Source organism: Anser anser (genome assembly GCF_964211835.1).
Source record: "Anser anser genome assembly, chromosome: 1".
Classification (NCBI taxonomy): Eukaryota; Metazoa; Chordata; class Aves; order Anseriformes; family Anatidae; genus Anser; species Anser anser.
The window spans coordinates 123,912,135-123,936,009 of record NC_139720.1 but is presented as its reverse complement, the minus strand read 5'-3'; the positions used below and the strand labels follow the sequence as shown (position 1 = coordinate 123,936,009).

General features: G+C 38.6%; 1 protein-coding gene and 1 long non-coding RNA gene across 7 annotated transcripts in view; one reads left to right on the top strand and one right to left on the bottom strand.

Annotated features, from left to right (window-relative positions):
* IL1RAPL1 (interleukin 1 receptor accessory protein like 1) overlaps positions 1-23,875 on the top strand; it is a 777,496-nt gene that overhangs the window by 722,567 nt on the left and 31,054 nt on the right. For all 5 annotated transcript variants that reach the window (XM_083851491.1, XM_083851493.1, XM_083851492.1 and 2 more), the window contains 2 exons: positions 17,648-17,780; positions 19,591-19,736. In XM_083851491.1, the coding sequence (XP_083707617.1) occupies positions 17,648-17,780; positions 19,591-19,736 (279 nt within the window). The remainder of the gene's footprint in view (positions 1-17,647; positions 17,781-19,590; positions 19,737-23,875) is intronic.
* On the bottom strand, positions 525-13,723 carry LOC310905346. 2 transcript variants are annotated; one of them, XR_014588946.1, is made up of 5 exons: positions 13,310-13,723; positions 10,001-10,163; positions 6,248-6,335; positions 4,401-4,669; positions 525-2,470 (listed from the first exon to the last, which is right to left on the bottom strand). It is a non-coding gene; the product is annotated as an uncharacterized lncRNA (long non-coding RNA). The 2 variants fall into 2 exon arrangements; XR_014588947.1 differs by lacking the exon at positions 6,248-6,335.

The window sequence follows — 23,875 nt, the reverse complement described above, 5'->3', positions numbered from 1 at the left end:
GTGTTACGCAGTTTCCTCATTGCAGAAGTGTAGCCTAGACTAGTGATAACAAAGATCCTTTTTGCTAAGGTTTCACTTGCAATTTGTTTAGAACCGTTTCCAGTCTGTAGCCATTCAAGCTTTGTTTATTCTCTTCCTATTAAGTTGCAATTATTATTGCTCTACAGTTTATACCGAATTAAATTTGACACCCTTTACATAGAAGAATTAGCAAATCTTCCCCTTTCTTCATACCTCCTTACATAGCCTGCCAAAATGAAGAACCTCTTTCAGAAACAGATGAAAAAAAAAAAAAATGAATGTAGAAATGATCAATTACAAATGCAATTAATAATACTTGTTATCTTAGAGACATTTACTGGCCTCCACCAGAAGGAGGATCCAGTGCAATGTTAATCTGGTCTGTACAGAAGATACAGTAATGATAGATCTATGCTATGCAACACATCCTACAGTTATACCACTGATGTGGTTCTGAATGAGTAAGCTCGTGTATTGCAGAAGTACAGCTGATCTCTTACAGCTTTTTAGAGCTATATTGCTTTCAAGGCTTCAGCTCTTATGCCTGCAATTGTTTCACTATATAGTGTACTCAGAACAACTCATTCATTCAGCTGATGCTGAGGAGCTTCTAATGTGGAATCTCATTGACTTGCTGCCATTGCAGTTTAATTAAACAAAACAGAGGATGGGAGGACAAAATTCCTCTCAGCCCTGATTGCAGGTAAATTAGAACAGAAATTGTCAGTAAATATCCCAAAATTATACATAATACATGTAGCAGAGCTGGAACTGCTTCTAAATGTCAAGGTCAGAAATTTTTGGCAAAAAATAGTTTCACCCAGATCAAATGCGCTTCACAGCGTTTTGATAAATCAGACGTCTTAGATTTTGGAGTCAGTGAAGATCCCCAAGCTTACAATGCCCTGGTCTTGAATATTAGCAATCATGCAAGGCCTTTCACACATCTTGAAGTAAAGTTGGAAGTCTGAATTTCCTACCGGGTACAGTTGGTATCCCAAAAGGAGTCTTGCTGTGTAACGTGGCTGGTGTAACATGCAGCAGTGTCTTTGCTGCATCCCTGATCTCAAGATGGTGAACATGGGAGGCACTCTAAAAGATGTGCCTTTGAGAAGCTTGGGCTGGACTGTCAAGGACCATGTTTCCAGTCAGAAACGCAAGGAAAATTTTCGAAGATCACTGACGTGTAGTTTGCTAACAGTAAAACCTTATGATCCCCAGCTCCAACAAAGTTGTTCTCCTTAACTGAAAGTTTTAAAACTCTCTAAAACAGATAGGCACAGATTGCACAGAGTTTCCAAGCCTCCACTTGCAGCACTTGAATTCTGAACCTGCAAGTCCTAGGAGACATCCCAGCATCTTGGTTTAGCAGAGCAGTCTTGCTCTTAGGACTCTCCTGGGCTAGCTCTGAGGCAGTAGGCTATTCAAATTAATGAAACAAAAGAAAAACAAAAATTCAGGAAAATAGAATGGGAATTAATTTTTATCAGAAATCCTGTCTTCTGGACACCTCTGCTCTTCCATCTCACTGGTTAAACTACAGAAACTTAAGTCTATTGAACTCAGTATGTCTACTCTATGTATCATTCATTTATGGCCAGTTCATAAATAAAACTGTAAAAATTATGTGGGAGATACAAAGAAATATGGTTTTGTTCATGTCTAGCCAAGAGGCAACAATTTGCAGTGGTAATTTTAAGTAATCTATCCGAACTTCTCCTGTTCCCACTTAATCAAAGGATGATCTAGGAACTCTGCATTTTCTGTCTTCCTTAGTGAAAAGATGGGGGGTTGCTGCTCTTTATGCAAACAGCTCATCTGCAAAATCTCCCATGTCACTAGGATAAGTTTTTATTCATAAAAGTGACATTTGAGTATCTAATAGCTTTTTAATAGAAATATCTCCAAAATGAACATAAAAAAACAGATTTTTTTCTTCAAAGTCTTCATTTATGCAGAAAATGTCACGTCAACCTTTTTCTTCTGCCTTGTCAACAAATGCTCTTTTCAAACTTACATCTGTTTCATTCTAATATGTAACATGTGCTAATCATATTAGAAATGATTCATTTTATTCAGGATGGAAAACTGTTTCTCTTAGCGAGCTCTTATTCATAATTCCACTCTGAAACCTGCAGCAGAAAAACCATTCTGGAGGATGAAGAAAAGTAGCTGCTGTCTGGCGGTTCTCACACTTCTTTTATAGTGTTTTGCTTTTTTTGTTTGTTTGTTTGTTTGTTTGTTTCATGACTGTTTTGATGATGTAATTTCAAAATATCTGATGGTCTCTTGTGCTAGAGACCTGGCAGATTACAGCCTTCATGTGAAGACAAGTGTAGGATGTACCTCTGCCTGAACACAGCTCAGATTGCCTCTTGACTGGTCAGGGTGCCAAAGGTCGAGTCCTGCAGCCCTCTTCAGATGAGGAGGTGCTAGTGATTGCAGATGTCTATGATGGAGAGAGGAGGGCATGGGATGAGAAAGGGTGACTGTGGGAACACAACGGATAAGCAACAGATGGGTTGAGGGCTCTCATTTTGAGGAGAAAAAGCAATATCCCACTCTGCCAGCTCAGCCTTTTGCTGTGAACCTGCTCCTTATCTACTGCCACATCAGCTGGTGTGTGCCAGCATCCCATCTGTAAGAGGACACCTTCTCATTACTGCTGTCCAGATTCCCCAGTACCCATGGAGAGGTCATATCCTAATCCCAACAGTAACATACTTCCACAAACACCCCTCTCCCCTTCCCCCTGCCCCCCTTCTCCCCCCCCGACCTAAACGTTAAAAACTGGAATACTTTCTACAAGAACCTCCTATTGTAGTAAGTATACAACTCAGTATAACATTTTAAAATCACTACTGTTCCCTTTGAGTTAGCTTTTCTCTCACAATTGTCAGCACACATATTAGTTTTAGAGACTGACACAGAGGAAATCATAAAATCAGAGAATGGCTTGACCTGGAAGGGACTTTAAAGATCATCTAGTTCCAGCTCCCCTGCCATGGGCAGGGAAAGAGGTAGAAAAACAATTAAGTTACAAGACCAGCTACGCCATGTCATCCTATTACCTTCCTAAGACAACAAGGAAAATAAGCCTGCATTGATAAATCCCCTCAACTCATCTTCAAATGACCACCTAGAGTTTCTACTTTGCCTTTTCCCTCTCCATTTTTTTCACCTGTTTTTTCATAGCTCTTAATTTCCTTCATTATTTAACACTTGAACTTCCTCATCTCACACTATAAAGTGTTTTAGGAGATCAATTTATGTAAAATAAAGTTTAATGTTCTTATTATGCAAAATATATTGCATTAAAAAAAATCTTGCCAAGCATTAGTCACAGCTGTCTCTGATTATCCTGAAGCCTGGAGAAAATATAAGATAGCAAGTTGGGGAAAAATATTTAATTGGGTAAACTCACCTACCTGCTTGATAACAATAAATTTCCATCTTGTAAGTTCTCAGATAAACGCACATGCTTTTTTAAAAAAGCACATGGTTGAACTTCTATCAGGAGACTACTTTTTCTTGTCTCATAGTGCTAATGAAGCTGATTACTGGTCCTTTTTTATATGTGCATCTTGTTAAAATAGACAGATTAATTGCTTACAGAAGACGTCCATATGATCTTGCTCTTTATTATTAGCATTGCTGTAGTTTAGAGCCTGTGAACATTTTTGTCACAAAGTAAGGACTGCTTTCAGGGACTGTGGCTCTCATATTTAAATGCTGGCCCCTCTGCTTTTGCACACTGTCAGGTACAGCTGCTGGGATATGTGGATCTTTGATTCAGTATGGGTGGCTGCTTTGCTCTTTTCCACTTTTTGTATTTGAGGATCAAGGATCCTAAGTTAATATTTTAAAAAATATTTGTTTGTGAAATTAGAAGGAATGTTTAAGTATTTTTTTCCATTGATCTCACCTTAGCTACTCCATAGGACTTGATATGAGACAAAGTATGGATTTTAAACTGCATTGAGACAGGTCATTATACATTTAGGAAACTGTCTGAATATGTAATTATGCAATACTTAGTGCCTAAGGACATTCATTTTGGACTATTGTATAAATAATACTCATTTTTTTATGTCTGTATTATACCATATTTTTAAAGGGATGTCATTTAAATGCCAAAGGACTGAAAGTAAACACTGTACTAAGCAGTTTCTAAAAACGCGTCATTGCTTTATTACCCAGTAATTGGTAACAGGACATACAAGTTATTGCATCAATAACAGGTAAAGCCTATAACTGCAAAATTGTTGTTTAGACCTGCTCAGGATAGTGCAAGAGTTAGCACAGCCTTCTTCCACAGACCTGGATTAAATCTCTGTCTCCAAGTCACAAGTGACAATGGGTTTGGCAGCCTTACTCACCTTTGTGGGCAGTTGTCCACACTAGAAGCCATGGAGCAGTGCAGGGTGACTGGCACCTCACCTTAGGGAGTGGTAGATGTTGAACAGTGGGACTGCTGCTTGGGAGCACCCCCCATCTCTGCAGAGATTTGCATTGACACACCAGATTTCAGAGTTTGCGTAATAGATATTGCAGAATGAATGTTTGTTTCTGTTCCTATAACCAGCATCTGATGTACTTTACGTTTCTACTGTCACCCATACCTTGCTTATATTCCTCACTTTGAGACCTGTGAAAACAGTTAAAAATCACAATGTTATAGACAATGTTCTGAATTCCTGGTTCTTAGACAGAGCAAGGTGAAATTTTGCTTCACTTTCTTCTACTTTTAAGAATTGCCCCAATCCCTGTGCCTCTCAGAGCACTTAGAGAAGTAAAACGACAACAACAAAAAAATTATATCATTTGTGGAAGTGCAGCAAGACAAGGGTAGGCTGTGCAAACTGATAAGACAACTCACTAGTAATGAGAATTGATATCCTGCTTGCTAATCTCAGTTATTTGTCTTTGCATTCAGGAGCCCTAAACCTCTCAGGATCTTTGCTTGTAGGAACCTACACAGTGCGACTACACAATTTGCAAGTAAACGACATTGAAGGTGGTCTAGAGAAATGAGAGCCACATGGCAGCTGCAAGAAGATAAATCATTTAAATCTTGCAGTTGCCTAGATTTTCCAGCACACAGAGGTCTCTTCTCTTGACAAAAATATACAAGAAACAAAATTAATTTGATGATTAATTGTTCTTGATAAGGAAATTATTTTTGAAGAATCATGTTTTGTGATGCCCGGTACTGCACCTACTTCAAACACAGATGGGCATATCAGGCTCTCCGTCTTCCTTTTGCAATCCCAGGCAGCCAGGCCATTTTCCTTTTGAAGAGTGATAGTCAACTTAAAGCCAGCCCCTGAGCAGATGTTATTTGGGAGTACAAGAACAATTCCCACACTTTGGCACATATGGTGCAAGAACTGATATCACCTGTGAAGGGGGCTGGAGATCACAGGTCTCCATCCATTCTGAAAATCAGAGTAAGAGAAAACATATTTCTGGAGTTGGGAGCATTGGGCATGTTCTGCTGTGGAGCAGAAGCTCTCATGCAGAGGAACTAGAGGGAGAAGTTGCTGTGTGACTCAGGAGTGCACTGCAAGAAACCTGCCTTCAGCCAAACCCATCTTTTTCCCTGTGTGAGTTTTGCTTATAACAAGGTTGTCTACTAGATTCATATACCTAAAGGTCAGAAAGCAGAATATAGCGATAAGAATTCAAAATCACTCCCATTTCTGTGCTTTTTCCTTTAAAGTCAAGTAGCCCATATGCAGTGCTGGTGGGATTCTTTCTATTCCTAGGAGATTACAGCATGGTATGGTCCAAAAACACTGTGTATTTGTCATGACAATCAGATTTGTTGATTTGCATCTTTGTGATAGAGAAGGGTTTGTTTTCACAGATTTTGCTTCAGGATTTTCTTCGGAAAGCAGGTGGCTAACTCATACATACAAGTGAAATAGAAGGACAACATTTCCACAATCATTGTGGACAAAAATAAAAATAGGTAATAATAATAATAAACAGAAAACCTAAAGCTGTTAGAAATAGTATGCATTTCCAATTTTATGCATTGAACTTCTTTGATGCATTGTGAATTTTAAATTACATAAATAAATACGGAGACAGATTAGTATGAACTTCTTTTAGAAAAAAAATACATGCTTCAGATATATAATTAAATGGCAAACATCAGATATTTCTGAAACTATACTAAGAATATTTAATACTACTATATTTCCTCTATCCATTGTAATACCTTCATGATATATGGAGGATACATCACAATTTCAAGCGGAAGTTCTTCTAAACCATACATATCATCCTTTTTTATTCCTTTGATTACTCTGGAAAACATAGTGTGAATAAGTATGAAATATCTTCCTACCCTCAGAGGCCTTTATGCAATAAAAGGAAAGGCTGGTGTTGCTTTTACTTATCTCTTTTATTAGTAATATCAGTAAGTTTGCTTCTTCAGAGCTCTAATTTTCAGTGGAACTTAATGGCTTTCCCAGTGAAACTTTAAACAGAAAAATGATTTCATGTAATTTAGAACTGAACTGAAATATTTTCATTTGCTTTACAGATGTGTTTAGTTTCATTTATATTTATCCTATTGTGTTGCATTTGCTTCATGGGAATGGTGTTTTTCCCCATCCATGTTTTTGCCAAACTTCTCTGGGCCCTTGCCAAATGACATTTTCTGTCATATGGTGTAATCTGACAGAATTGGTTAGCTCATTAAAATCTTGTGATGGCTGGTGTGTGCTGAGGAGTGAAGATCACCAGAGGAAGATATAGTGTTAGTTGTTTGTTATTTGGAATCTAGATGATTCCCTTAATATCCACCTAGCAGTGTCTAGGTGACATTGTGCCTGCTAGATTCCAAAAGCTCTATTAAAAAAAAAACAATAAAAAAAAATAGTCCTCCATATGCAGCCCATCTCTACAGCCTTTTTCAAAACCTTTCCTTGCCCAAATTATTACCTGCAAACTACTCAACCCATGGCAGGCTTGCTCGTGAAGAAAGAGCAAAAGGAGGGAAAGAGCAGTCATGCTGACCAATGAAAAATAAAACCACAACTTATTATACAATATAAATACATATGTGACTCAGAAAATGAGCATTTGTTGCATGTACTCAAAATGTCTAATGATTACACAAATGTTGCAATCCCTCCTTCCAAAGCAGTTAATGAACAGGTATTATGAAACTGTATAGTCAAACCCAGTTTCTAACACTGCTCATTAAGTGCTGTGTTTGAAGATATCAACTAGCTGCATAGTCAAGGGCTGAAATAGCTGCAAGGGATTGAACAGCTGACAAGTTGTATGTAAACTGAATTGCCAAATCTGTTCCTTAAGATTATTTATATTCTTGTTTAAGTGTGTTCTGACACAATAAACTATTTGCTACAGCTCCCTAGAGTTAACCTCTTTTAGGAGAGAAAAAAAAAAAAAAAGTGTAATTTATCATTATCTAGAATCCAGGACAGAGTTTGCATTTCCCTTGTACAGAAAGCATTGTGTGGTGCACCTGAGCAGGATGCTGAGGGAAGGTACTGGTGCTACAGCCGGCTGCTATGATTGATGTTCTGTGGTTTTTGACACGGACTAGCACCCACAAGAGACCAAAGCAAAACCAGTGCATTCCATTCATAAAGAACAACATTTATAACAAGATTCATAACAAAACCTCTATGGTAAGAGATTTGAATGGTTTCATCTGTTGGGCCAACAAAACACTCTTCAGTTTAAAAATAAAAATAAAAAATAAAATAGGTTGGTTATTAAAACTCCTTATTTCTACAGCTTGCACAGGTTAAAGAAAGCAAAGTGAAAAGGGAACAATGGTATCGTAAGCATGCTATATTATAAAATTATTGTGATTGTAGTCATGGGTGGACTGGAGTTTACCCATTACATTCCAGTAGCTCCTTAGCAAAATATGTATAGCTACGTCAGCATTCTACCTCAGAAAATCTAAGTCCTACTCTGAGTCCCTTGTTTTGCTTCTGGACTTTTTATGAGAATGATGAAAAAGTTGTGAGAGCTCTAATGGCTTGAAACTATCTTCCTTAAGTTACAGATAAATTCTTCTAGTTTGGTAGTTTCTTGGGGACCCAAGCTATGTACAGAACTCCAGGTAGTTCCAGCTATTTATATTTCTCATCAATAAATATTCTTTAACAGAAAGACACTGTATTGGGTTTACATGGCATGGTTTTGGAGCGAGGACTGAGAAACAGCCCTGCAGAGCTCCAGGTCAGTGCAGCAGGAGGTGCTGCAGGCACGGAGTAGCAGTTCCCCTGCTGCCTGTGGAGAGGCCCCCGGTGGAGCAGGCTGTCCCCCTGCAGCCCATGGGTCCCACACGGAGCAGATCTCCACGCTGCAGCCCGTGGAGGAGCCCACGTGGAGCAGGTGGATGTGGCCTGGAGGAGGCTGCGGCCCATGGAGAGCCCCCGCAGGAGCAGGCCCCGGGCCGGAGCTGCAGCCCGTGGAGAGGAGCCCACGCAGGAGCAGGGGGTCTGGGGGGAGCTGCCGCCCGTGGGGGACCCGTGCTGGAGCAGTTTGCTCCTGGGGGATGGATGGACCCCGTGGTACGGAGCCGTGTGGGAGCAGTTCTTGAAGAGCTGCTGCCTGTGGGCAGCCCCCGCAGGCTCAGTTTGGGAAGGACGGCATCCCTTGGGAGGGACCCCGCGTGGAGCAGGGGCAGAGAGTGACCTTGAAGAAGCAGTGGAGACAAAGCATTAGGGACTAACACAGCCCCCATTGCCCGTTCCCCTGCACTGCTTGGGGGGAGGACGTATATGAGAGTGGATAGGGGGAAGGATTTTTAGTTTGTTTTTTTGCTTCTCACTGCTCAAGCTCATTAGTAATAGGTAATAAATTACATTAATCTACCTATGCTGAGTCTGTTTTGCCCATGACAATAATTGTTGAGTGATTTCCCAGACTTTATCTCAACCCTTAAGCCCTTTTTGTCATATTTTCTCCCCCTTTTCCTTTGAGGAAGGGGAATGAGAGACCGGTTGTGGTGGAGCTCAGCTGCCCAGCCGAGTAAAACCACTAGACACACATCAAATTATTTTCATATTTTTGCCTAATCTAACCTCTCTAAAGTGTAAGAAGATAAACAACAAAACCTTCCCGCTTTTCTAGAAGTCTTCCAAAACTTGATCCTGAGCAGGACTTCTCCAAGCTAAGGCCATGAGAGACCATCCTGGCCACCAGAGATTGCTGTAAGGCAGTGGCACCCCTGGGTGCCTGAACTACCTGCCTCACATTGAACTCACAGATAGAGACCATAAGGAGTATGGTTTCCCATATGGGGCTCTTTTATGCAAAGGGATCGTATGGCTGCTAGCTAAGCTTGTTTTCTTACCATGTAGCACCACTAAAATGCAAAAGCCATAGCATCATAATCAAAAGCAGTATGGTCAAAGAAGAATACAGAAATAAACAAGAACAACAAAAATGAACAATACTAAGCTATGCACAGTATTTACAGATTTAAAGCTAAAAAGTAGTAAATCTGTAAGAGGTAAAAAACATATGATGTTTGGCATTTAAAGACAACATTTTAATTGGAATTATTTTGTAACCCAGGATATTTTCTTGTGACATATCTAAAACCAGCTAAGCTTTTAAAATAGAAATTATCATTTGATCTGACAGAGTGCACAAGAATAAAGAGTCTGAGAAATACATTTGTCTAATAAAAAAATACAATAAAAAAAAAAGCTTCTGGACTAAAAGTTAAGCTTGTAAAACAATTCTAGAGACTTTCCTTTTCTTTAGAAACTCCTGCTTTATGCTTGTGATAGTTGTCTCCCACTCCACACTGTTTCTGAAGAGAAAGGAATGAGAAATACTTGCTGAACAACTAATTTATCAGTCTGACATTACCATCTATCAAAAGTAGAGACCTGCTGTTAGGAAAGTCAAGATTATTGGTTCAGGGGTTTTGTTTCCTCTTGTGAAATGAAGGCTGGTGTGACTATGTACATACCTGAGAGATGTCATGGGCATTTTCAGCCAAAAGTTGTATAGATCACTACTTTTTCTGCAGTCTGCTCTGGCAGTTGTTTTCTTCATTGACTCTGTCTATGACAGTCGTACTGCTAAGTGCCCATTCCAAGCAGAAGGGATTTGGATTTCTTTTCCTTCACAAGCTATAAAGCAGTCCACCAGAAAATTTTAATACTCAGGTTAATCTTAGATCTTACCATGTATGTTTCAGTATAGTACCTTATTACATATTACAGACTCAAACAGCTCAGGGTTGATGGCAGGCAAGATGTAAAGAGTGACATATAGATGTCTGCATTAAGTGTCTTACTGTTGAACTGTAATATAATAGCTGAAAGCCCTGTGCAGTCTCTTCATATGTCAGCAAATTACTATGTATGGGCAAACAAGTCTGGCCCTATGCTGAATGAGTTTCTATGTAAAAAACTAGCAAACAAAAACCACTAATGATCAAGAAGTAAGCGGTTTTTGTTTTAAGTAAAACAAAACAAAACAAAAAAAAAAAACAGACATTCAAGGAAGCAATTTTTAACCCTTTTGCCAAGTAGAGATACCTGCAAATTTGGCAAAAGTTCAGAAGCTACCATCTCTGATCTTGATACAAACCTTCTTTTTTGTTTGTTTGTTTGTTTTCATTTTGTGGAGGACCGGTTGTGTGTACTGTGAATTTACACATTCATGGATGGAGGAATTTGTTCAATATGTAATTCAGAGTGCTGTGCAATTAACATTCTCTTCTGTACCATAGCAGAATAGGGACAGGTTTATTAATGAAGAGATATAGCTGTGTAATCACATTCCGTCAGCTTGTATCATGCTTGCATGATAGTATTTAATGCAATGATAATACCCAGCCCTTTCAAATCTACCTCCACTGAATTCTAAGAAGAGCGAATTTGCACATTGTGTCTTTGGAATTGTATGGATATAAGACATGATGACTTGCCAAATGTATCACAACACACCACTGAGTGACTAGATTAGAATATAGCTGTTCCTAGATTGTAGTTATATTTCAGAAAACACTTCTTTTTTATTACTTTTTTTTTAATTTGGCCTAACCTGATATATGAAAAATACAAGACAATTTCAATCTAGTATGAAGATACAAGATATCAAGATATGAAACTAGTCATGTAAACTGGTGGACAGCACAGCCACAGGTAATGATTTGTGCAGGTAAGGAAGGAATCAAGAGAAATCCCTGAAGATCATCTTGATCCAAGTGATGACTTACAGATCCTTAGAATATGCTCATATGATCAAGTATCATGTCTGAAAACTGTATGCTAGCTTACTTTCCTTTTTTTTTTAAAAAAAAAAATCATGTTTACAACGAGGCTTTTAAGAATTGTCTCAAGATGTAAAACTCCTTTGAAAACACAAACCTATTCTACCTACCTGCCTGCCGGATTTTGGAGGTTACATTGGAAATCTAAGTGGGTCATTGACTTTGTTAGGAATTGCCACCTATCCACCATATTTCAGAATTTAACAGGTTTTGCATTGCTCCACTTGGAAGGCTGATGATATTTTGTCAGTATTTTTTGTTTAATGTGAATGGACAGAGTGTTATTTAATTTATGTGAGAGATTTTGATTGCATTTGCCTTGGCCTTTTATAGTTTCATTTTAAAGTGTTAGTATTACAAATAAATGCCGTGCTTGTAAGTGTATAGGTATTACCTATGCATAATTGCTGTAATTGGTTTGCATTGCACAGTAAAAGAAAGTACGTATTTCAGTGCACTGAACATTTCCACTCTGTTGGCCCTCAACATTTTCAGATGCTGGGCACGGCTCTCATTTCACTTCCGTAACACATCTTTGAGGATTCTTCTAAAGAGAGGTTGTGGATGCCTGATAATTGTCATTGCTTCCCACAAAAATGGTTGCACTTTAGTGAAGAGTCCATCAAATGAAAAGCTAGAACTGCTGCCATCACAGTGTATGCTAACTCACACGAATAATGGTGGAAGTACAATTCAAGCTGCCCATACAAGATGACATTTCACTAACCATGAAACATTCATTGTTTGCTAATTACAATTAGCAGGTTCTTAGCAGGCTGATGTTTTTAATTAGAGCTTATACACTAGGTATTTATTTTGATTTAAAAAAATAATAATAATAATGTTTAGAAGTTAGACAGTGCCCTCTCCTGGACAGAGGCTCCCACAGCAGTAGTTTACAACGTGCCCCAAATGTTGCTAATTAGAGAAAATGGACACAAGGAGTGTGTTGCTCAGCTGAAGGCATTTGCTGATTTCAAGAAACTAAGTTTTGCTGAAGTCCTTCCTTTCATTCTGGTCTACTCGAAACCATATTGTGTAACAAAAACTGTTTCCAGTTTAACTGGCAAAAACTTTTGGATTAGTTTAGTTTGAACCCATCTGGCTAGAGTTGACAGTGCAACTTTATCACAGGAAGCAGCAGCAACATTTGGTGATATTTATTCTATTTTTTACAAAAATCAACTCAGTATGTTAAAAGCAAATGCATTTTTAGAAATAAGGATGATACAGAAATATTCAGTTGAATTTTGCATTTTAGGTGTTCCTTATGTCTCTTTATTTATTTCAAGGTCAGAATAATAATAATTATTCTGAGAAGCTACAAAGTATCATTTTTCTCTTTATCTTTTATTGATTTTTTAATAAATAAAACACTATCGGTTTCACTTAATAATTCTAACCTCATGCCTCTTGACTTTTCCAGGATACTTTTTTGCCATAAAATAAATAAATAGATAGATAAATAAATAAGCAAGCTTACCTAGCTTACCTAAACAGAGACAGAACATTCTCAAGAATTTACAGCATCTCATACCAAAGGTGATAGAGATGGATTTCCCTAGTAGTTCATTCAAAACATGTATTTAAATTCCTTCAAAAGTAGACTAAAAAACTGTAATAAACCAGCATTTACAAGAAAATTTAAATTAATGGCATGGAAAGGATTACACATCTATTCATCAAAACTTTATAGTTTTCAACTCACTTCTACAGCTGTTTTTTTCAGCATAGAGAACACACATGAAAATAGTTGCTTAGGATTAACTGTGAGCGATTTCTATAAACTGGCTGACAGGTTTTGTACATTAGATTAAACATGAAACAAACTACCTCTTGTATTTATTTACTTAAATTTTGAACACTTTCTAAAAATCTGCAGATTTTTTATATATGGACTACCCACACAGAACAGACAGTCTGTGTGCCAAACTCTGCGTCCTCTGACTACCTACTTCAAAGGTATACTACTGAGAAGTGAAACCTTAGCATACTTACACTCATACAAGGGCAGCCCTGGAGCTCAAGATATCAAGATGTGCTCTGAAAATACTCTGTTCACTCATAATGTTGCCCATCAGGCAGTCTTTACCTATTGCTTACATGTGCCTGAAGCTGTGAGTATCTCTGCTCCACCAGGAGAGCTCCTCTGCCTTCTGCAAAGTGCTGTGAGCTCAGGAGGAACAGACCTCCTCATTAATGGTCACAGGCTGGTCATTAGATGGTCACTGAATCTTTCTTGATGACCTGTTAATGAATTTCCCGCTGACTTTTTGTGAAGATTGGTCAAGATAGACAGTATAAATAATTTATAGCTGAGCACCTGGCATGTTAATGGCCTTTGCTCAGCAAATCTAATTGACACGGTACTGCTAAAAGGAAGTACATCCTTCCTTGTTTCTCAGGTGTAAATATTTCATGTTGAAAGGAAACTTTGGATTCTGTGTTTAAAAATATGTTCAAATATTTTATTTAGGGGGGAAATTATTTAAGAATTTAATAAGGAAAAAAAGTCTTTATCTTACAAACTTTTTTGACAAATTTTCCCCTTAATGCCTTGTTTATTAAAAAAAAAAAAAAGATAATATTCACCTTTAAAAGGCTTAGAGGCCTTCACAGTGGAAAAGTCATCTCTCAGTGGGTGCCTGTTAGCTGCAAGAGCCTGGAGAGGTGTTAACACCTGTGGTGCCTAATCTCTGTGAATCACAGATAAATTGGCCAGAAACCACAGTCCCTCCAGTTGTGATCTTACAACCTCTCAAGGGCTAAAAAGTTTCAACTGGGCCTTGACTTGGTGGGAAAGCTGCAGGAAAAGCCCAAGAAGTGGCAATGATACAACAGACAGTACTCTTCCCTCTAGAATTGGTGATAATGCCATAGGGTTAATTCATTCTTTGAAGGAGCCTGTTTTTGCTTTAGTCATGCAGGAACCTTCTCCCATTTTGAGAATGATTGGAATCCACCAATGCTGCGATTGCTAGGCATTTCACAGCCCTGAACGTGTGTTAAACTGGATGACTGTGACCAATATATTCATAATCCTTTAAGGTTTTGTGTTTTCATTTCCACGTGTTTGAGTATCATAGTTAGTTTATATATAAGATATGTAATTGTTGTAAGAAAGTGGGTTTGAATCTTTTCAGATGTCCTGGGAATGCTCAGGAAGATCTTCACATCCCATTACAGGTTTTCATGCGCTTGACCCTCATTAAGTGGTTCCCTAACGCTCGTCTCATTCCCCACAAATAGCTGCAAGATTACAAAAATCTATTCACTGCTTCTAGATGGCACTTCCAGAGCCCTCCTTGTGTTGAGAATGAGGAACTGAGTTTCCAGAAAGGTATCCTGACCATTCAGGAGGTTGTGTTGCAAGGTGGTGGTTTTGCAAAGAGGTGTCCTGACCACTGCTTCCCAGGGCATGCAAACTGTCTTTAGGAAGAGTGTTTGCCCTTCATCTTACATTTGGTGACTTTGCTCTAAATGAGATGAAATTATCTAATTGTCCCATTAACCAGAGATTCAATTTCATACCTTTTGATTATGAATAAGACCTTCATCTCCTAGTTTCAAATACTGGGGTATTCCTGTCTCCTTAGCGGACATTGCTGAAAAATGGTGTTGTGGCATCCACTGTAGGTAAGCTTTCTTAAAATGACAAAAAGCAATTCAGTTCTTACTTTGGTTCTACACCTTTTGTGGTATGGATATGAGAGTTCACGCAAGTTAGAGGAGCAAGATGCTTTCACAGAAAATCATAAATCATTTCAGATAAATAAGAGATTTATTTAATAACTACTCATCTTCCTGTTACACAGCATCCTGCATTTGTTTCCATAGTAAAAAATAAATAAGATGCTCAAATATTGTCAGAGGTTTGAGAAGGACCATGTACTGACCCAAGGTAGTATATTTTTAAGAAAATACATTGAACCCATATTGACTTCTCACAACATCTCAGTAGAGAAAATAACAAAGTAGTATTAACATTATATATGTATTATTTTTTTACCATGAGCTGTGGTCAGTCAGCTTTAACATCCTAGGATCAAAAATTGAAAGTGTAAATAAAATATGACTTTGGTCTCAGCAGTAATATCAACTCCATGGAAATACTCTCCTCAGGGGGGAAAACGCTCCTTAAATCACAACACTTCCTTAAATCACAGTGTAATTATCCATTACAGAAATGCACATAACAGTTTAGAAGGCTTGTTACATATTAAGACAAACAACTTTGCATCAGTGAATAGATCTTTAACTACATGGCTGTGTGCAGTACACCTAGTTTTAACCAGTCTTACCCACACATCCAAAATGCACATGAAGTACCATTTCCATTTCTGCATGTGCTCTAGCTGGAACCCCAAACCCAAGTGGTACTAACACAATGTAAGGCTGCCCAACGAAAATAAACTAAAGTGAAGGCATATCACATTTTCAATTCTCACTGTATCATAGAATCATAAAATTATAGAATAGTCTGGGTTGGGAACTTAAATATCCTCTAATTCCAGTCCCTGCCACGGGCAGGAACATGTTCCACTAGACCAGGTTGCCCAAAGCCTCATTCAACCTGGACTTACACACATCCAGGGACTCACAGCTTCTCTGGGCAGTCTGTTCCAGTGCCTCACTACCCTCACAGTAAGGAATTTCTTCTGAATATCTAATCTAAATATACCTTCTTTTAGTGTAAAGCCTCTTTGTCGTATCCCTACACTCACTGGCAGACTCCCTCTCCAGCTTTCTTGTAGACTCCCTTTAGGTATTGGAAGGCCACTATAAGGTCTCCTCGGAGCCTTCTCTTCTCCAGGCTGAACAACCCCAACTCCCTCAGCCTGTCTTTATAGAAGAGGTGCTCCAGCTCATTGATAATCTCTGTGGCCTTCCTCTGGACTTTTTTATAACAGGTTCATGTCCTTCTTGTGCTAAGGCCCCTGAGTGGAACGCAGTACTCCACATGGGGTCTCACGAGAGCAGAGTAGAGGGGAAGAATCACTTCCCTTGACCTGCTGGCCATGCTGCTTTTAATGCAGCCCAGGATACGGTTGGCCCTCTGGGTTGCTAGTTCACAGTAACAGCTCATGCTGAGCTTCTCATCAACCAATACCCCCAGGCCCTTCTCTTCAGGGCTGCTTTCAATCCATTCTCTGCCCAGCCTGTATTTGTTCTTGGGATTGCTCTGGCCCAGGTGCAGGACCTTGCAATTGGCCTTGTTGAAATTCATGAGGTTTGTCCAGGCCCGCCTCTCAAGCCTGTCCAGTTCCTTCTGGATTACATCCCTTCCCTCCAGCATGCTGATCACACCACACATCTTGGTGTCATCAGCAAACTTGCTAAGGGTGAACTTAATCCCAATGACCATGTCACAGACAAAGATGTTAAACAGCACTGGTCCCAGTACTGACCCCTGAGGAACATCACTTATCACTGATCTCCACTTGAACATTGAGCTGTTGAGCACAACTCTTTGAGTGTGATCATCCAGCCAATTCCTTATCCACCAAGTGGTCCATCCGTCAAATCCATGTCTCTCCAGTTTAGAGACAAGGCTATCACTGGCTATCAGCTTCAAATGTTTTGCACAAGTCCAGGTAGATGATGTCAGTTGCTCTTCCACCAATGCTGTAACCCCATTGTAGGAGGCCATGAGATTTATCAGGCACAATCTGCCCTTAGGGAAGTCATGTTGGCTGTCACCAATCAACTCCTTATTTTCCATGTGCCTTAGCATGTAAACATTAAATAAGCAACTCTGCACATATGTAGAATTTCTGCTCCTTATTGCATGTACCTGATGGTTATTTCCATTCATACAGTAAAACATTTCCCAGACAGTGGTAACTTAGCAACGAACATGTATCTTTCTATTGACTGTCCCTTGGAAATGGTACAGGAAACAATATTCTACAGGAGTCTACCAACCTCTTTGCAGAAATGTTTGCAAGGCTGAACTAACACAAATGTGATTGCATGTCTGTTTTGCCTAACCTTTACCTATTTTTAAAGAAAACATTGAAATCTTTAGTTAAGTTGGCTATTTTTAAGAAACCATAGTCTTTCATTTCCTTGCAATACATGGAACACTTGGTGAAACAACACAAAATTGAATCCTGCTCTAATGTAACATTTAATCTCACTTTTATTGTATTTATTTTCAGAAAATATATTGAACACCGGCTGCAAGACAATTAGATGTTTTGGGGCATTTCTAACAACAACTGGAAATTGACATTCCCTACATATATACATTGTTTAAATCAACACATCTACTGATTCAAGAAGGAATCCTTTTTTACAAATTTTGAAATAACTTTTTTTTTTTCTATGTAACAGGTGGTTCTGCTAATCTAACCTGCCGAGCTTTCTTTGGATATAGTGGAGATGTCAGTCCTTTAATCTACTGGATGAAAGGGGAGAAGTTTATTGAAGATTTGGATGATAGTCGAGTCTGGGAAAGTGACATCAGGTAAAAGAAAAAGAAATCTCTCAAGCAATATCTTTTTTTGATAGTTAATGTAATACTTGTTATCACAGACTAATTCAGGAATACTTGCAGTCTGGACCCCTTTTTTGCAACATCCATTCTTTATCTTTTCAATTTCATCATTAGACAACAGAAAAATGCAGCAAAACCTGATGTTAGAGAGTTGCAAAAGCAGAGTGGTTGCCCAGCTAGCACAGTAGTGTAACAAACTGGGATTTGTATAGCCACTTCTTGTGGCTAGAAAAGTAAATACATCCAGAAAAGCAGGTCAAAAGAAGTTTTTTAAAGCACATAGCCTTAAATAAATGCTGAAGTCTGACTTCTCTTTTTGAATGTTTGATTTCTCTTCTTCAAAGAAAGAACTGAGTTTCCTGGAATGTTATTTGCCCTGTGAGATCCAAGACTCCTGTTACGTGGGCAGGTTCTAGCTGCTGAAATATTTGTTATAGAAAGGATCTGGCAATTCACGTCATGTACTTATCCTGCTTCTAAAAGTGTTACCTCATTTGGAAATTGAGAAAACAGTGTTTTTGTATTGAGAATAACATGTTTGACACAGCTTTCCAACTCATATCCAATATGAAGTACCTACTTGGATCTGAAGAGATTCCTTTCTTATTTACAATTCTGTGTGTGTGAATGACTGTGTTTGTATATCATGCATAAACCCAGAAATGAACGCAAAACTAAGCATGCACTACAAAGGAAGTTAAATAACCACAGGTGTATTATCCTCAGTGATTTTCTACAATAGAACATCATGAGTTTATTTCCCTTTCAGCTCTTACATAGGAATTTACTACCTTATCAAAAGACAAGTCACACTTGTTTTCAGTTTTAGCTTGGAGTTCTTCTGTATAATTAAATTAAGGAAGAAGCTTCCTTTACCAAAATCAAGAAGGTCATATAGACATTCAAGGTCTCTGTGTCCCCAGACATAGGCAAAATGGAGGCATATTTCACCCCAGTGCATATCAAATTTATTTTATAAAGCTCAGGACAAATACACTTAATTGAACAAGACAACTAGATAAGTTACATTTCTCATATAAAGCTCTTCCCAAGCCTTTCAACCAGACTTGGCATTTTGAAGGCTGACGAAAATGTGTCAAAAACCTCTTTACAACTTTCTTGTTTTGTGGAGGGAGGACCCAGAAGACTGTTTTCCGCTGCTTTTGTCAGGTGTGAAGTGAAGGAGCAGTCTGTAGCAGTTTGTCACTTGCTTTGCTTCTAAAACCACTGATGAGATTGCTAAGAGGGAAAGAAAGAAATTGGAAAACAGCATTAAGCAGGTCTTTGCTTTTCCTTAGCATCTGTTAGAATGAGTGGCATCTGGCATTCCAGTTCCTTCTATTGACTTATAATACATAGTCAAATTTTATAATCACAAAATATTTTTTTAATTCAGTATACAAATAGTGTATTTTGTCAAGACTCCCAGTGTAATCCAAAACCTGAAAATAACTGTTTCACTTTTCTCTGTTCTAACATTTCAAGACTCTACATATTACTGATCAGGGCCTCCATCAGAGTACAATAATATGTTATCAGTGTGCACATCATCCTGCTTAAATACAATTAACTGTAGCTCTCATTAACATTTACAAAGCCAAACCTCCCATTAGAAGTGAGGAAGAAAAGTGTGTGATATAATTTAATTAAGATTGCATCAAACCATAACCAAATTTGAAGCCAAAGAGTTGTGAATTGTAAGTAGCAATATTATGTCATGATTATCTAATGCTCCACTGTGATACAAGCAGAACAGAAGATACGATTTCTTTTTCCTTAGGGTTCTCAAGGAACATCTTGGGGAACAGGAAGTTTCTATCTCATTGATTCTTGACTCTGTGGAAGAAGGAGACCTTGGCAATTACTCATGCTATGTTGAGAATGGAAATGGACGCCGTCACGCCAGTATTCTTCTGCATAAAAGGGGTAAATATGCAGGTCCTCACCACAAAATGGTACATTATGGGGGTGGTCAGTTTGGAAAGCTTCCTTTTTATGAAAGTATGTCTTTCTGAGATATTAATAGGCACTAATTGTTTTCCCTTAGCATTCATACCACTTCCAAAATAAAATATAAAGGTTGCTGTTTATTCTGGCTGTCACCAGGATAAATACAGTAACACCTTTTAATTATATTTCTATAACAGATCCATTTAATAATTTTAAATTTTAAAAGTAATAAAGGCTCAACAGAGAAAAAAAAAATAGTAGGAAGTTACAAGTAATAAAACCATAATCATTTTCTTTAAGAAATAAAATCAAATATTAAAAAAGCAAAACAAATACATTCTACTTCTATCAGTAAAATCACCTAAACTTCATCGAATCACAGAATGGTTGAGGTTGGAAGGGATCTCTGGAGTTTGTCTGGTCCAAAACCCCTGCCTAAACAGGGGAACCTAGAACAGGTTGCACAGGACTATGTCCAGGCAGCTTTTGAAAATCTCCAAGGAGGACTCCACAGTCTCTCTGGGCTACCTGTACCAGTGCTCTGTCACCAGCACAGTAATTAAGTGTTTCCTAAAGTTCAGACAGAGTGTCCTGTCTCCACTTTGTGCCTATTGCCTCTTGTCCTATAGCTGGGCACTGCTGAAAAAAAGCCTGGCTCAACCCTATTTTCACCCTCCTTTCAGGTACATATACACATTGACAAGATCCCTCTGAGCCTTCTCTTCTCTGGACTGGACAGTGCCAGCCCTCTCAGCCTTTTCTCATGTGAGAGGAACACTAAAGCCTTATTCATTTCTCTAGCCTTTTGTCGTAGTCTCTCCAGTATGTTTACATCTCTTTTGTACTGGTGGGCCCAGAACTTCCCTCCACTTGCTGGCAACACTTTGCCTAATACAGTCAAGAATACCATTAACTTTCTTTGCAGCAAGGGCAGATTGCTGGCTCATATTCGGCTTGATATCCATAGGGACCTTCAGGTTATATTCTGTAAAAATGCTTTCCATCTGGGTGTTCCCCAGCATGTACTGGTACCTGTGATGGTTCCTTCTCAGGAACTTTGCACTTTCCTTGTTAAACTTCAACAGTTTCTCATCAGTACATTTTTCCAGCCTATCCAGGTCCCTCTGGTTGGCAGCACAACCCTCTGGCCTATCAGCCACTCCTCCCAGTTTTATGTCATCTCCAAACTTGCTGATGGTACACCATGCCTCCTTCACTCAGATCCAATATTGACCACTGGGGTATGCCACTAGTTACTGGCCCGCAATTAGACTTTGCAGTATTAATCATAACCTTCTAGGCCGAGCCAATCAGCCAGTTTTCAACTCACCTCACTGTCCATCCATCCAGCCTACAGGAGTTCCTGCATAGTCTGACTGTGGACATTTTCCTTCTAACACATTTGTGTAACACCAACATTTTTCAAGCGAAGACAGAAACATATAAGTATCTTCCTATTTCTACTCACCACTCACATTCAGTTACTTCAGCCTAATGTCCACAGGGATGGAGATAATTATGGAAAGGAGGAGAGTCTCTTGCAAAGACAGGTTCTGATGTTCACTTTGTTCACTTTACCTCCCAGAGGGTGCTCCACACGCCTAGGCTTGATGCTCCCCACACTCATGAAGCATCCCACTGGTTTAAGAGAGCAAAGAACAATCAGCAGCAGTGTCTGTACTTTGCTGTCATTACTGTGCTTTTTTTAGTCTGTAAATGTTCTTCTGGGTTCTTCCTACGGTACTGAACTAGTTGTTGCATCTCAATTTATATCAAAGCGGTGAAGCCTTCCCTAATTTTAGTCTTGCAACATGCAAAATCTATCCTAGAGCCATAAACCCAGACAGTGTGATTCATTTATTTAAATATATTTTTGTGTACCCCCAATTAATTGAAAAGAGCTAATTTATAGCCCTTTTTCTGAACACTTCTCAATCTTTCTTATGAGATGTAGATGTAAATAAATAGATGTTCCACTTAGCGTGGTATTTGGAATATTTTCTTGAATTTACTGAAATGGAAAATTAACTTATTAAGTAGTTGAACTGCAACAATTTATCAGGTGGTAGCCATGTACCCTATTTCAGATATATTTGAACCCAGGGCAACAACTTTAAAAAACAAACACTCAAATTCAATGTGTTGTCTTTAATAATGAAGTTAGTACACGGAGCACTGGAGATATAGAATTTTAAGGCTTAAATTACTTTGAAACCAATAATTAACTGACTGATTTTTAAGTCATGTGCTGATGGTGAGTCCTTATTTTCCCCTCCATACAAGCAATAACACCAAGACTGACATGACATGTAACATGTAATTTTTTTGTTCTGTGACCATCATATCTTTAATCTATCAGTGTATATATAAAATTTTTGGAAGGGTTTACTTTCCTTCCTCCCTTTTTCAGAGAAATCAGTATGTCAAACATATCTCAGTATGTGGTCTCATGATGCACAATGACATGCTTAAGAGGAAGTAATCTCAATATTTAATTGCCCTTATAAATAGTAAAAGGTAAAATAGCAAGAGCTCCCACAAAAGATTAAGTAAGACTGAATCTGAAATTGTGATTTGGAAACAAAATCCATTGTGCCCTCAAAAAAACAAAAGGTACTTGTTACAAGCCTTCTACATACTTTGCATGTTGACAACAGTTTGAGTGAAATGATAAATTAACCATGACAGATAAAAATTTGATCTTGTCTCTCAGGTCTCCTAGGAAGAGGAGCTTTGCACTGCTTGCTTAGTCTCCTGTATATCACCATGACAACATTTCGTTTTAGGTTTCCCTGTTTAGATCCATATTTAGTCTCTGATAGGAATGAGTTAGCTGTTTATTAATTTTTGATTATTTGCTCACTTAGAACAATAGGGACCTAACAATTAGGTAAATTTGTTTCCTGAAACTAAAGCATTTGCAGAGGTATTAGTTTTTCCTGGTTTTCTAGTTAGAGATCTCTCTTTTTCATCGGTATAAGCAAACAGAAATGGTGAATTTGAAATGTTCACTACTTACCTGAAAACAAACTGATAAATCACTCTTAAACTTCATATGTGATACATTATCACTCAGATCAGAAGAGACAAAAAAGCAGAAAGCTCTGTTACTGGACAAAAAGTGTTCCTGGGAAAAGAGGTATTTAGAGCTAAATGCTAGAGTGGGGATTCAGGTACAAAATGTAAGCCTTAAAAACAACCTTCTGCCTCTTGCTTTGCCCTGCTCAATATATTCTCTGTAAACATGAACTTCCAGTGGGAGCTTTTGGGTATGCCCACAATTACACATCCTGAAAGGACAAATAGTTGAGAGGCTGAATCACCAGCAAACACCTACATGCATCTTTCTTACTCTTCACTCCAGTCTGTCCCAGAAGGGAGCTATTTACCTCACAGAAAATGAAAGCAGGAGCTGGTGGCAGTCCCTTCACATGCCAGTGCCCAACATGAGCAGCCAGGGCAAGGGAGCTTCTACTTTCTCCCTGATTTGGTCCTGGAATTGAAACCCTGAGCCTCCCACCTTATTAAAGAAAGTTTAGGGCAAGAGCTGTGCAGTAAAAGCTACACTACTTTAGGCATCCAGCTTCAGACAACTGCGGTCTAGGCATCTCCCTTTAGCCCAGGTACCATCAGTCCCCATCTCTGGCAGTTTAGCCCCAATTTCCTCCTGAGTTCCTCTTTGTGACTGCCAGTGGAGAAAACCTATGATCAGTATTTTTATGCAGACAGCTAACCATTTCTAGATGCCTACCTTTCCTCAGATGCCACGCACAGGAAACATTTAACTCAGAGCTAAAGGCAGTAGAACATTTTAAGTATAGCAATGCCAATGCTGTTTCCTCCTCTGGTCCATTCCTACAAAATTTGTCCAAAAATAATCAGCAATAGAGAGCGACCAGAACCCAGGAGATCTAACTTTCATTCTCTTCCTCCAGCTGTTGATCAAATTTCTTTCTATCATTTTTACAATAATAGAGTTACTTGCTCTTCTGTGTGAACAAAAACGATCTATTTGTTACAATCTGAAGCTGATTTTGTTGCTTAGTGATGATAGCTATCATCGATCATCTGTAGCAGTTACAGGTCAGTCTTCAACTAGATAGAGGAACCTTCTA